The sequence below is a fragment of the Cynoglossus semilaevis genome, unplaced genomic scaffold, assembly GCF_000523025.1.
Source record: "Cynoglossus semilaevis isolate Cse_v1.0 unplaced genomic scaffold, Cse_v1.0 scaffold992, whole genome shotgun sequence".
NCBI classification, from domain to species: Eukaryota; Metazoa; Chordata; class Actinopteri; order Pleuronectiformes; family Cynoglossidae; genus Cynoglossus; species Cynoglossus semilaevis.
Genome location: NW_007585124.1, coordinates 67645 through 80650, shown reverse-complemented (window position 1 = coordinate 80650; position 13006 = coordinate 67645). Strand labels below are relative to the sequence as shown.

At 48.0% G+C, this 13006-nt stretch overlaps 4 protein-coding genes across 9 annotated transcripts; 1 reads left to right on the top strand and 3 right to left on the bottom strand.

The window, feature by feature from the left end:
* Nucleotides 1-17: 17 nt before the first annotated feature.
* Nucleotides 18-4756, bottom strand: adhfe1 (alcohol dehydrogenase iron containing 1). 4 transcript variants are annotated; one of them, XM_008337439.3, is made up of 14 exons: nucleotides 4594-4756; nucleotides 4027-4064; nucleotides 3755-3801; nucleotides 3392-3445; nucleotides 2996-3150; nucleotides 2645-2841; nucleotides 2038-2115; nucleotides 1843-1948; nucleotides 1504-1656; nucleotides 1305-1403; nucleotides 964-1042; nucleotides 791-887; nucleotides 512-669; nucleotides 18-312 (listed from the first exon to the last, which is right to left on the bottom strand). In XM_008337439.3, the coding sequence occupies exons 1-14, from the start codon at nucleotides 4650-4652 to the stop codon at nucleotides 229-231; spliced, it is 1404 nt and encodes a 467-aa protein (XP_008335661.1). In that variant the 5' UTR covers nucleotides 4653-4756; the 3' UTR covers nucleotides 18-228. The 4 variants fall into 4 exon arrangements, with proteins under 4 accessions (XP_008335661.1, XP_008335662.1, XP_024909536.1 ...); XM_008337440.3 differs by having other exon boundaries at nucleotides 3755-3798; XM_025053768.1 differs by having other exon boundaries at nucleotides 2996-3226; nucleotides 3755-3931; nucleotides 4594-4712.
* Nucleotides 4757-5755: 999 nt separating this feature from the next.
* Nucleotides 5756-6839, top strand: LOC103398756 (corticoliberin-like). Its single transcript, XM_025053778.1, has one exon. The coding sequence runs from the start codon at nucleotides 5881-5883 to the stop codon at nucleotides 6346-6348; it is 468 nt and encodes a 155-aa protein (XP_024909546.1). The 5' UTR covers nucleotides 5756-5880; the 3' UTR covers nucleotides 6349-6839.
* Nucleotides 6802-10530, bottom strand: LOC103398722 (E3 ubiquitin-protein ligase TRIM63-like). Of its 3 annotated transcripts, none has more exons than XM_025053771.1 (9): nucleotides 10252-10530; nucleotides 9854-10029; nucleotides 9056-9230; nucleotides 8807-8902; nucleotides 7971-8204; nucleotides 7625-7647; nucleotides 7416-7540; nucleotides 7095-7333; nucleotides 6802-6970 (listed from the first exon to the last, which is right to left on the bottom strand). In XM_025053771.1, exons 1-9 carry the CDS (start codon nucleotides 10369-10371, stop codon nucleotides 6821-6823), a joined length of 1338 nt encoding a protein of 445 aa, XP_024909539.1. In that variant the 5' UTR covers nucleotides 10372-10530; the 3' UTR covers nucleotides 6802-6820. The 3 variants fall into 3 exon arrangements, with proteins under 3 accessions (XP_024909539.1, XP_008335659.1, XP_024909540.1); XM_008337437.2 differs by having other exon boundaries at nucleotides 6817-7020; nucleotides 10252-10528; XM_025053772.1 differs by having other exon boundaries at nucleotides 6817-7017; nucleotides 10252-10528.
* Nucleotides 10531-10788: 258 nt separating this feature from the next.
* On the bottom strand, nucleotides 10789-12906 carry LOC103398721 (dnaJ homolog subfamily C member 5B). Its single transcript, XM_008337435.3, has 5 exons — nucleotides 12568-12906; nucleotides 11792-11912; nucleotides 11500-11713; nucleotides 11260-11434; nucleotides 10789-11120 (listed from the first exon to the last, which is right to left on the bottom strand). The coding sequence occupies exons 2-5, from the start codon at nucleotides 11896-11898 to the stop codon at nucleotides 11023-11025; spliced, it is 594 nt and encodes a 197-aa protein (XP_008335657.1). The 5' UTR covers nucleotides 11899-11912; nucleotides 12568-12906; the 3' UTR covers nucleotides 10789-11022.
* Between the last annotated feature and the right edge of the window lie 100 nt (nucleotides 12907-13006).

Genomic DNA, 13006 nt, shown 5'->3' with positions numbered 1-13006 from the left:
CCGTCTGGAGAGAGACAATTTAGTAAAAGTTTATTTTTAAAACTCAAAGTTTCTGCATTATTTAAAATGTTTTTCTCAGTGAATGTATTTGACTGAATTAAACAGATTTACTTTTTAAATAAACATTTGTTTGGCCTCTTCTGTACCAACGTCAGCAGCTGAGGAAACAACAAACGGGACTGCTGTGAAATGATGCTCCCTCTAGTGGTTGTTGGAGGGAGTGCTGCTTCAGTAAAGCTTCATGGAGGCTTCAAACAGACCCATCAGGTCGTCCTCGGTGTGAGCCCGGGGTGAAAGTTTGGTCACTCGCTCCTGAAAATAAAAGCTGCTTTTTAACAATTTTAAAGCGCTAACGCTAACGCTGCTAAAGAGCCGAAGACGTTCGGCGGGGGGGGGGAGGGGGGGGGGGGGGGGAGGGGGGGGGAGGGGGGGGGAGGGGGGGGGGGGGGGGGAGGGGGGGGGAGGGGGGGGGGGGGGGGAGGGGGTGAGAGGGTGAGGGACGTCAACACACCTGAGGGATTGTTCCTCTCACCAGAGATGGGATGTCATCTGACGTGTAACCAACAGCTTGTAGTCCATCCTCCACCTGCAGGTCAAACAGGAAGTGACGCAGTGTTTCGGACAGAACAGCGCCCGCGTCTGTGCGCTTCACTCGCCTCACGTCTGCACCTGAACGCATCAACGTCATCAGAAACTGTTGAAGGCGTCGCCCCGACCATACGCTCACATCAGGTGACAACATATGAAACATGCTGTAAAGGTGGGACCAAAAAACCCACTGAGCTATTACCCAGAATCTCAGCTGCCTCCAGGTGGCGCTCTGGACACATGGGGGCAGTGAAGCTGAAGACAGCTGGAGACGTGAGGACAACAGAGAGACCGTGAGGCTAGAGGAAAAAAATAACAATTAAAAAGTGGAAACTAAAATCTTACATTATATTTTAGTGTATTTTCCTCACTTACCACCAGGGGGTGCACCACACTGTAACCCCTGGCTGAGTGAGTCTTCACATTCCCAGCTATTGGATAGGACATCCCATGACTAAAGAGAAGACAGCGTTTATATCTGACATTAAAACATTAAACTTGTACCAGTTAGCTCAGTACGCTAACAGCATGATTAGCCCTGTATGTAGAGTAGCCGTTATTGGTGCAGCGCACTGTTCTGAACGCAAAGGCTCTATGAACTGAATGAACCTGCTCATCGCAGTCACCTTAGCAGCTAAGGCTACAGGGGTTTAAATGCTAATCATGTCTAGATTAACAAAAAAGTCACTGGTCATTCAGAATGTTTAGGTTCTCACCACAGATGGACACCAGCATTCCCAAAACCTATTCCCGCAAACACGCTGGCCAGGTGCATGCTGGACCGAGCCTCAAAGTCCTCCGGATCCCGGACGGCTCTGTAGACGCACAGACGGATTAGTCAAGCCAAGCTTTTCAGTTCTTATGGTCCTGGTCCTGGTCCTGGTCCTGGTCCTGGTCCTGGTCCTGCACTTGTACCGTTTCATATACTTAGCCACCACATGGAGGGCATGGCGAGACCAGACGTCACTGATTGGGTTGCTGCCCTGGTAGGCGGGGCGTTGGATGGGGTTGGGTGGGCAAGGCTTCCTCTGGTTGAAAGGTAAGGCGGTGTATGACTCCAGGGCGTGGCTTAGGAGAATCAACCAATCACAGAGCAAATGGTTTAATCACTCAAAAGAGACAAAGTGCTCCCTCCTGTGGTCAGGAGGTGAACTACAATGAATTCCCAGTGTACTGGACATACACAAACAGAAAAGTACTGATGCTGAACAGACACTTTAGGGACTAGTACTGATGCTGAACAGACGGACTGACCACAGGACATCAAAGCCGCTGTTCGCGGCCACTCTTTCTGGCATGCTCAGTGTATGAGTCGGGTCCACGATGCCCAGAGTCGGTCGAATGGACCTGCTGGCAATACCTGAACACAGACAACCACTCAGACGTCGGACCAAAGAACAATAAGACAACCAATCAGAGTTGAGAATAAGCTGTGACGTCATCGCTGACCTGTTTTTGCCTTCAACGGCTCATAGTCAAAGATGGCGACCCCCGTGGTCTCACTGCCAGTTCCTGCTGTCGTTGGAACTTTTCCAGAGAAACACAGTAGTGAGGTCAGAGGTCAGAGGTGGGACAGGTCATTGTTTTGCAGGTCACAAGTAAGTCTCAAGTCTTTGCCCTCAAGTCCTGAGGTGAAAGGTGTCATGGACTGTGGTTCAGACTAACTTTAACTTCCTGTCTGTCAGGAAACTACAGCACACGTTTGTTGTCGTCTTTGTAGGCGACTAAAATAGGCGATCTACCGTGTGATACGACCGCCTCGTTATCACCGCCTTCATGATGTGACGTCATTAGTGATTTGACGAAACAGTTCAGAAAAATGACTGAAGTTAGCTTTCGTTTAGAACGTACCGTTCTGTGTGCAACTTCTCCTGTCGGAAAAAGAAATGTGAACTGATAAAACGGGGCGGAACAACGGATCCGCCCTGGTCCGTGTCTGGCGTTATTAAGGACCAGGTGTTGTTAAGACGGTTCAGGTGACCGTTACGGAGTGCATGACCGGAGGGCAGGTCATATGGTCAGAGGTCAGAGGTCAGACACTGCACTCAGCAGCTACCTGCTATGAGAGGCTTCACGGCTCCAGTCACTGCTTTTCCTTTTCCGATGGGAGCGTTGACGAAATCCAGGAAGTCGGCGTCGGGATGACAGGAGTAAAGATTTGCTGCTTTACAGGTGTCAATCACAGAGCCGCCGCCCACCGCCACAAACACATCAAAGGAGTGGGTTTTGGCGAATGCAATGGCGTCTTTAAAACTGGAACACGAGCCAAACGTTGAACACGGGGGAAAAAAACGTATCAAAATAAAATTGAATTAAAATTAAACATGAACATGAGAAAAGATTTCAACGTTCACATTTCCATCTTTGTTGTTGTCATTTCAGAAACCAAGGCCGTACTGTGACTTACCTAGCATCTGTGGGCTCCACTCGGACGTTGTCGTATACTTTGTACTTGACACCAGCCTTGGCCAAAGAGTCCAGAACCGCCTTCACCGGAGGGAGGCGGGACAAGTTCTTATCCGTCATCAGACAAACATTCCGGGCCCTGAGGTTCTGAAGGTCCTGTAGGACGGCCTTAAGATTCAGCCTCACAACGTACAACAGTGCGTTCAAACTGTGGGCTAACATGCTAACTGTACTGACAACGGACAAAAAGACAAAGAGGACATCGTCATCATCTTCTTCATTTGACCAATCACAGGCTTCATCGCCTCCTTTATAATTGTCTTTGTCACAAGAATGAAAATGGAAACAAGAATGAGCATGAAGATAACAGAGAAGGAGGTGAAGGAGAAGACGTTACCATTCCAATCTCTCTGCTGACTCCTGGCCCATATCTGATGTTAGAACTGGCCATCTGACAGAAAAACACAGGCTCAGAGCCAGAACACTGTGACAGCATTTTATTAACTGTCTAATCTGATCTAATCTAATCTAATCTAACCCTAATCTCTACCTCTAATCTCTCATGTTATTTCTAATCCACTGTAAATCAATCAGATGTCATCTATCACTTTAGAATATAATCGAAGCTAAATGTGAAATCTAATTTCTAATGTGACATAATCTTGTCTCTAATCCATTCCAAATGTATCCGCTCTAATCTCCATCTTCAATCTTGTTCATCTCACTAATCTGACCCGTCCGTGATGTTTGCGTCACTGACCTCGAAGGCGTACTCTGTCTCTGCGCCGCTGCTGTTCTCCGCTGCTGCTGCCGCGGCGACGACAACGACGGCCACAGGAGACACAGACGAGTCACTTTATTGTCAGGAACTTTTCTTCGTCTCAACATCATTAGATCTTCTATCAAAGTTCCTCTCTGAGAAGGTTCTCCATGATTTCTTAGTACAAAAGTACAGCTAACCTGGTTTAGTTAACATTTAACATATTAACCACTCCTTTCAGTTATTCAAGGTGTGTGTGTGTGTGTGTGTACCTTTGTAGAATGTGTTGGAATGAGCAGGACACCTGCACCTGTGTGACACAAAACAGCTCATTTTACTTCATTCATTTGAACTTAGTGATGAGGCTGCAGTGGATCAACAACTGCTGAGTCTCTGGTCTGAGCTAAAATCTCTGATTTTCTCCATGGACTTTGGTCTGAACTAAATCTCTGATTTTCTTTATTGACTTTGGTCTGAACTAAAATCTCTGATTTTCTCCATGGACTTTGGTCTGAACTAAATCTCTGATTTTCTTTATTGACTTTGGTCTGAACTAAAATCTCTGATTTTCTCTATGGACTTTGGTCTGAACTAAAATCTCTGATTTTCTCCATGGACTTTGGTCTGGACACATGGTTTATCGGTCAGTGGTCCAAGTTTAACAGAGTGTAAAACCCAAGGACAGTAGCCAGAACCCTCTTCCCTCTCACTTACTAACCGTCTTTAACTTGTTTAACCCCACAGGATCATGGGTTTCAGAACTTTAGCGCAGAATCTCCTGTGTAAAAGCGGGTAAACACGTCACGTGTCAAGTTCAACGTTAAAACGGTCAAACTTACGCAGCTCGCTCCAGCTGACGAAGCAGGTGAACCACACGATCCCGACCTGGACCTGCCATAAAGTCACAGAACTGACGAACCGCTACCGAGTTCTGGGACGGGAATAAGTGACTCGAAGCAACTGGAGTTTCTGGTCACGTGATCTCCCCGGAAGAACGGCCTCTATGTGTTCCTTTCAAAGTAAACCTCGGACGTAATGATTCGATCATGGGTTTACGGTGCTGCTCATCACTTTCACAGGGAAATGTATATTTAATACACAATATATAAAACACAATATATAAAACACAATATATACATATATGTATGTGTTTTATTTTTCTGATTTCAGTCTTTTTAAGTTGTAGTTTATTGAAATCATTGGTTTTATCTCTAACTAAGGTTTTAATAATCATAATAATAAAATAAGAGCATCAAATATCCATCTTCTGTGGTGCATTCCTAGTACTAGACCAGGGGTCACCAACGTGGTGGCCGGGGTCACCTGGTAGCCCCCGTGGAGTACCTGTTCTCAAACTAGTCAACAGGAGGGTGAATGGGTTCAATGACGACGGTCAGAAGAAGTGTCTGTTGTTGTCGGTCCTAGAACTGATTATGAGGACATTGTTCTGGAACTCTGTTTTACTGAGTGTCCCTGAAGTAGCCCTGAGTTTCAGAAAGGTCGTGACCTCTGTGTTCGAGAATAGACAGAATATCTGTGTATAAATGAATATATTTAAACAGATGATGTGTGTGTGTGTGTGTGTGTGTGTGTGTGTGTCTGACGGTTTGAAGTTAAAGTTTTGTTTCTTCTTCCCTCCGCTCAGCAGATGTGACATCATCGTGTGTGACATCATCGTGTGTGACATCATGACGTCAGTAACGTTCACTGTGCTTCACTGGCTACAGCAGCAGGAGAAACGACTTCAGCACGTCTCCTGCAGGGGGCGTCAGACCATCAGAGACAAGGTCAGTGAACAATTCCAAGTCAGATCAAACATGGCCGACTCGTGTGGTTTGTTTGTTTGTTTGTTTGTTTGTGTGTGTGTGTCTGTGCCAAACCTGCTGCCTTCACATCATGTTTTTTCTCTGCAGCAGATGAAGGTCACACAAAGGTCACACCCCGGTTCACAAAGGTCACCACGATCTACAGCTTCACCACCACCACCACGGGTGGCCAAGTACTGCTTGTCATGTTTGGAGAAGAAGGTTCACAGTGACGGAGATGACACATGATGATGAGCGACCTCAGTGATTGGTCGGGGCTTGTAGCTCCGCCCCCCCAGCTCCTCAGCCCCCTTCTATAAAATGGATCTTCTGATGGACTTGATCAGTTCCACAAACCTCCTGCTCCTCCTCTTGATGATGATGATGATGATGATGATGATGAAGATGTTCTTGTGGTTCCTGGTTCTCCTCACCCTCCTGGTCCCTGGTTCTCCAAAGGCTGAAGCTGCTGTTTCTCCTCTCATCCTGAGGCATCGACCACTGCTGCTCCACCTGGACCAGGAGTTCTTCCTGCAGCTGAGAGGAGCACACGGTCTCTCCTGGTCTGCTGCTGGTTCAGACGTCCTCTCCTCGTCACCACGCTCCACTGTGGCCCAACGGGAGGAGAAGGAGGCCACACAGAAGACCAGAAGATCGGAGGAGTCTCCCATCTCCCTGGACCTCACCTTCCATCTGCTCAGAGAGGTTCTGGAGATGGCCCGGGCCGAACAGGTGGCCCAGCAGGAGGTCCGAGCCAACCGCAGATTGATGGATGTCTTTGGGAAGTAGAGATACTCCCTACTTCCTGTCACATGAGCGACACCAGTGTCAAGGACTAGAACCAGTCTATGAGCAACAGAATCTTCTGCTCCTCCTCCTCCTCCTCCAGCGTCTCCCACTTCTTCTTCTTCTCTCTCCTCACTTTTCTCATTTCATGTAGACCAACCCAACCTCTGGTCTGGACCGGGCAGGTTGATGTTTGACTTGTTGCCATGGAAACATCCTCCGTGACATCATCTCATCAAAGCTGCTGTCTAAGGATGACTCTGTGATTGACAGCTGCAGTACCCCTGCTGGCCACTGAGTATTACTGCCACCTACTGTTTCTGTTTGTCATGCTTTACTGGTTAATGAATGAGAAGATGTCACATGACTGTTGGTCATGTGACATCTTCTGAGAGGCAAAGAAAAACATCGTTTTTTTTGAAAACCTCTTTTATTTGAGACATTTCAAAATAAAAGCATCTTCACGGAAAACGATCTAAAATGTTATGTTGTTAACAGAGTCTATCTGGACCAGGTCTGGACCAGGTCTGGACCAGGTCTGGACTAGGTCCGAGTCAAGTCCGGGTTCTGATTTGGTTCTGTGAGACTGGTCCAGGGCTCCTGGTATCACTTTTGGTTGAGCCAACTGAAGGAAAAGACATGTTTGGGTCCATCTCTGTCCTCAGCTTCATTCTGCTGATCAATCAATCAATCAATCAATCAATCAATCAATCAATCAATCAATCAATCAATCATCAATATGTCTTTACCTGGGGGGCAGAGCTGGAAGTTGCAGTGGGTGATACAGTGGGCAGGGGCTGGGTGGAGGGGGAGGGGCAGGGGGCGGGCTCTTTGGTGTGTGACGTCACAGTGGGCAGGGTTTCTGAGGGTCTCTGAAGGGGTGGAGCCAGGAGCTGAGCAGGTTTCACAGGAGGCTGCTGATTGGCTGCAGCTGCTGTCACTTTGGACTCCGCCTCCTCTTCGTCCTCGTCGTCATCCTTGTCATCGACTAACAGGAAACAGTGTTAGCATCGAAATAAAAATGTGTGTTTAACATTTCCTGCTCCTTTGATCGTGTCACTTCCTGTCACCTCTGATGAAGTCCACTTTGCTCAGCACTCGTCTCTGATGTTCAAAGTTGGCAGTGAAGTGGTCCATCTTCTCGTAGCCATGTTGGATTTTTTCAAGGTGGGAGGTGTTGGTTCCCTCCATTATCCTGTCCAATGGTTAGACAGTGTTCAGTGATGTCATGAGTGACATCACTGAACATCAACAAAGTCTGGTTGGGTTTAATACTCACTGCTGCAGCAGAGGTTTGGCCGTCTGCAGAAGAAGAAGAAAATCATTCATTCTAATTGTTATTCATTAAAACCTGAGGCCCTTTAAGATAGCTAAGGGTTAGCTAAGGGTTAGCTAAGGGTTAGCTAAGGGTTAGCTACGTATGTGTTAGCTATGTGTTGGCCAAATGTTAGCTAAAAAAAAGCTAAAATCATAAATAGCTTTCAATGGTTTATTCTACAGTTTTTTTTTTTAATTTTGTCAAAATGTGACATGACATCATCACCAGGAAGTGGTGATGATGTCATGTCATGTTACGGTGACCTCAGCTTGACGAGGTCACCTTGTCTACACCTGGTCCCACTGACCAGAAGGAAGGCAGCCATCTCAGACTGGTCCAGGGTCTGGATGGTGGTCTCCAGGAGCTTGGCCGTCGTCTCCAGGTGCTCACTGTACCTCCTCCTCAGACCTCGGATGTACTCCAGCTTCTCCTCCTGCTCCGAGCTGATCCTCACAGTCATCTGGCTTTTCTTCTCCTCCAGGAGAGCGAAGATGTGGTCGAAGGTTTCACACACCTTGGACTTCTGTCTGCTGCCGTTCTCCTGTGGAGCCGAACAAACCTTCTGAACTCCTGTTCCACAACTTGGTACCAGGAACTTTAACAAGTACTTTGGTACTTCTTAAACCAGTACTTTGGTACTGGTTTAACAAGTACTTTGGTACTTTGGTACTTGTTAAAGTTCCACTACAGTTCACTGAAGACCGTACCAAACAGTTCCAACAACACCTGGTGGTTCCATTAGCCTTCACAACCAACAGTTCTATAAAAACAGTTCTGTTTGTGGACCAATGAATGATACCAGGCTTCCACCAATCAGGAGGCTGTGTGCTTCAAGCCCCGCCCACATGGCTTCCATTCTCCCTGATGTTCCCAGCTCTGGATCAGGACCTGGTACCGTCTTTACTTCCTGGTACATTGTCTCAATACATGTCTTGTAGTTCTACCATAGGAACCGACCCAATTAGACAGAAAGTCCAAACAGTACCAAACAGTACCAAACAGTACCAAACAGTACCTCCACAGAACCTTCAAAAATACATGACAGAACCTTAGGAACGTTCACAGAGTCTGGACAGAACCCAGACCAGTAGCGTTCCTCAGACAGTACCTCCTTCTGTAGATGAAGCTCAGGCGGGAACTCACATTGACAGTTCTGCTGGTCTCCTCTAGGTGGACCATGACGGCTTGGATCCTCTCATTGTTTCCAACCAACATGGAAATACAGTCAGTAAGCTCCGCCTACACACACACACACACACACACAGACACAGACATGGTCAGGATGACCCCTGTGACCTCTGGTTCTAAGCCCATGAGCTTCACCTCCGTCTCAGAACCAACGACCAGCACTGATTGGCTGGGACGTGATGACATAACAGTAACAAGAAGAACCTTTTGTTTGTTGAAGACGGTGTTCAGTGGCGCCACCTCACAGTCTTTGTGCGGTCCAAAGACTTTACAGAGTGAACAGGTGGGGGCGCTGCAGGTAACACAGTAGATGTTGATCTTCTCCTCCTCATGTTCTTCACACATGGGCTGCTCCACTTTCACTGGAGGACATGGGGAAAGGGGGGGGGGGGGGGGAGTGAACAGAGGACAGACACTGGCCAAGACGGACGGAGCGTAGCTGGAGACCGGGCACAGACAGGAGTGGACATTATTGTTAACTGTCATCTGTGTCAGCGTCTTGGTTTGGACTTGGAAACAGAAGTGGGAGAAGATGATCGGAGGAGTTTAGGAGACATCGTAGGACGTTAGATTAGGGTCAACTTTCACCTAACTTTACAGCAACGAACTGTAGTGGAGGACAGACAAGGGGAGATGAAGGAGCCAATCAGAGTGAGGGACAGGAGAGCATCATCAATGCTGTGTCCATCTGCTCCAGGTAAACAAAACCACCAGCCATGACTTTTAGGTTGTTGTTTCTGGTTGTTTTTTCTGGTTGTTGTTTCTGGTTGTTGTTTCTGGTTGTTGTTTCTGGTTGTTGTTTCTGGTTTCTCATTTATTTTAAGTTTTTTTCTCTCTGAGTTCTGAACAGAGGCTCATCGCCCTCTACTGGCCACTTACTGTCACTATATGAGGTCACAGCAGGTAACAAAACACAGGGGAAACCCTGAAGGTGGACCACCAGAACTGGACCACCAGAACTGACTACAGCCCTGTGTGTGTGTGTGTGTGTGTGTGTGTTACCTGCTGCCCTGCTGCTGCTTGTACATGTCAATGATGTTCTCCACCAGCAAATTCCTTTGCAGACCATAAACTCCATGTCGGTCCAGCACGACCTCATGTCGACAGGACGGGCAGCGAAAACGACCACCAGAGGTCACTGTGGAACTGCCCCTTGTTGACAAGTAAGGATTGGATGCCTGGAGAGGGGGGGAAGTTTTTGAAATGAAAAAACTTCCTACAACGCAGACATGGAGAAAATCAGAGATTTTAGCTCAGACTTCAGGAAGTTCCAGCAGGAGACGCGTCAGTAACAACAACACACAAAATGTCAACAACTATAACACAAAGTAGGACTATTAAACCGTTGTGTCCTGAGTTGCAGCATCCCTCCCTAACCCGCAGGGGGTGTCCTTGCTCACCTGGAAGATGTCGTTGGCACACTTACGGCACAGATTGTGCTGACATGGCAGAATGACCACGGGCTTTGTGAAGATTTCCAGACAAATGGGACAAATAAGCTGCTTTTCTAGAGTCTCCATGTTCGCCCCGACCGACCGAGTGCACCTTCCTCACCTGGGCAGCAGAGGACGCCCTTCCACACGGGACGAGAGTGAAGAAAAGGAAGAAAAAGTGAAGAAAGCTCAGAAGGACTGCGTCAGGGTTATGGAGCTGTCGCTGTGCGTGTGCGTGTGCGTGTGCGTGTGACTGAGTGTTTGTTTCTGTTTTTAGAAGGCGGCACGTCAGCTGTTGCTGTGGCAACGTGCCCTTATATGTCAGAGGTCAAGAGAGAACAGGAGGCACGGACATTCTTTAAAGGGGCAGTTTAGAGACTTACTGAGTATCTCCCCCTGCTGGACAAACGCAGTGACACACACAGATTCACACAAACACCTGTCAGGCTGTTGTTTTAAACAAAGTTTAATTTGACGTTAAACACTGTGAACACACACACACACACACACACACACACAGCTCACTGCACTACAGTTAATAAATGAAATAAATACATAAACAAAACTTCAACGATTATTTACACCACAATAATGATGTCATTAAACCACACCCTCGGATTATCAACTTCAACCAATCACAGCATTGGTTTGGTCACACAGGAGAAGAACCTAAATCTCATAGAGTCCCTGAAGGCATCAGTGAGCTTCACTGTCACAGCTCATTTCCTGTTTCCTGTCTCATGTGTAAGTGTCTCCGTATCTGCGGTGGCCGTCGCTGATCAGCTGAGTTTTCTCGCTGGCGTTGGTTGGCTGTTGAACCATCGGAGTCTCTGCATCTGTGACAAACACGCAAAAAGACCGTGACCTCACCACATCATCATCACCCTGTTTGAATTTCATCAGCCATGACCACAAGAGGCAGCAGAGGACCAGCAGCTGCCGACTCATGCAACACCTAAAAACAACACTTCTCACCCTGCTCCGGGTCGTTGCCTATTTCTTCCTCCAGGTCGTCAGGTGAGACGTATTCCTGCCCCGCCCCGTCTGCACTGGACGCCGGCCTGAGTTTGCCGCAGCAGCAGTTGCAGCAGCAGCAGAGGCAGCAGCAGCAGTAACATCCAGTCAGGACTCCGCAGACCAGGAACAAACCCTGGAACACAAACCCGGGGTCACCAGAGGCCCCGCCCCCGTCACACGGAAGACACGCCCACTCACCTTGGCCCACCAGGTGGACAGCATGAAGTAGGTGTTGACGTTGTCCTCGCCAAACTGTTGGGCCACATAGAGTCCCAGAGACCCGTACGAGTCGTAGATGTTCCTCTTACTGAGATCGGACAGGACGGCGTGGGCGGAGTTCAGCTCCTTGAACTTCTCCGCGGCCTCGGGGTTGTCCGGGTTCTTGTCAGGATGGTAGCGCAGCGCCAGCTTCCTAAAACAAGTCAAAAGTTAGGCAACGTTAGCGCTGCTGCAATTAATTGGTGTCGGAGCAGTGGGCGGGGCTTGTCACCTGTACGACTTCTTGATGTCGTCATGGCTACAGCCTCTCTGCAGATCGAGGACGGTGTAGAGAGACTCTCCGGACGTGGATAGACTTCGCTGCCTGGACTCTGACATCCTAACACCATCACCTGACGGGAGGACACCACCCCCCCCCCACTGTGCTCAGCAACAGCTAAATGTTGGGCAGTAAAAGTAGCTTTGGAAGTGCTAACAGTAGTAGCTTCACAACAAACTTTTGTCAATAGTAACCATCATTTTTTTAAACCAACGGCTAAAGTCGGCCATGAGAAGCTACAAACAAGAACTAGCTAACGTTAGCATCGAAGCCAAAACTAAAATTCATGCAGTCACAGGAAGTAAAACCAATCGATTTAAAGTTAAAACAGCTTGAAAACATTTGACGGGGAGGTTGGCCCGAGGTTAGCCAAGTCGCTAGAGTTAGCTTATAATGGCTAAAGATTAGCCGAACCAAAACTACAGCCTAAAAGAAGTAACTCAACAACAAAAACTGTTGGACCGTTCAGGTAGAACTGGTTCACAGGAGCTGCGGTTATCTGGTACTTTGGCTCCGCCCACATACAGCAGCCGGAGAGTCCGGTCCACCAAACAGTCAACAAATGTCCAACGAGACCTTGGCCTACCTAGGCCTGGACCTCAGGGGCCAACACCAGGTTCTCACAGTGAACGGTACCATTTGGTGTATCAGGTTCTGAGGCTGAAGACGTTTCTGGTCCTCAGTGACCGACCAATCATGATGATGGAAACATCAGAGCCTGTGCTTACCTGCTGAAGCCTCCTAAAGTCTGGACCTGCCCAGGTATCTGGTTCTGGATGGTTCTGGTTGTGAAGGTGTCTCTGGTCCCTCTGCTCTGAGACCTGTCTTCTTCTCCTGCGGCGTGTGTCTCTGAAGAGTCCATTAAACATTCAGCAGAAGATCAGGTGACTGCCAGTCTCCCCTGGTGCTCGAGTTTCACTGGCACCAGTGGAGCAGACGTGTGGAGCACCTGGTAGTCGGACCAGTTTGGTCCAGATCCAGTACTTTTTCAGAATCAACTGAATTTGTGACATTTCTAACCCAGACTTGGTTTTTGTAGCTGAAAAGTAGTCGACCAGGGAACACAACATATCTGTGTGTGTGTGTGTCTGTGTGTGTGTGTGGTTACCATGACAACCAGTTACAAAGGGTGGGGCACCCGACAGAAGAAACAGCGGGAAAGTCAGG

Excerpts from the sequence above, each read along its gene's own strand:
- adhfe1 (XM_025053768.1), bottom strand. The coding sequence starts at position 3,885 with ATGATGTTGAGACGAAGAAAAGTTCCTGACAATAAAGTGACTCGTCTG. Across the intron at positions 1,404-1,503 it reads GTGGCTAAGTATATGAAACG|AGCCGTCCGGGATCCGGAGG; the intron begins GTACAAGTGCAG and ends GTGCGTCTACAG. Across the intron at positions 1,043-1,304 it reads AATGCTGGTGTCCATCTGTG|TCATGGGATGTCCTATCCAA; the intron begins GTGAGAACCTAA and ends TCTTCTCTTTAG.
- LOC103398756 (XM_025053778.1), top strand. The coding sequence starts at position 5,881 with ATGGATCTTCTGATGGACTTGATCAGTTCCACAAACCTCCTGCTCCTC.
- LOC103398722 (XM_025053771.1), bottom strand. The coding sequence starts at position 10,371 with ATGGAGACTCTAGAAAAGCAGCTTATTTGTCCCATTTGTCTGGAAATC. Across the intron at positions 7,648-7,970 it reads AGATGGCTGCCTTCCTTCTG|ACGGCCAAACCTCTGCTGCA; the intron begins GTCAGTGGGACC and ends CTTCTTCTGCAG. Across the intron at positions 7,541-7,624 it reads GCCAAACCTCTGCTGCAGCA|GATAATGGAGGGAACCAACA; the intron begins GTGAGTATTAAA and ends ACCATTGGACAG.
- LOC103398721 (XM_008337435.3), bottom strand. The coding sequence starts at position 11,898 with ATGTCAGAGTCCAGGCAGCGAAGTCTATCCACGTCCGGAGAGTCTCTC. Across the intron at positions 11,714-11,791 it reads GACATCAAGAAGTCGTACAG|GAAGCTGGCGCTGCGCTACC; the intron begins GTGACAAGCCCC and ends GACTTGTTTTAG. Across the intron at positions 11,435-11,499 it reads TGTCCACCTGGTGGGCCAAG|GGTTTGTTCCTGGTCTGCGG; the intron begins GTGAGTGGGCGT and ends TTTGTGTTCCAG.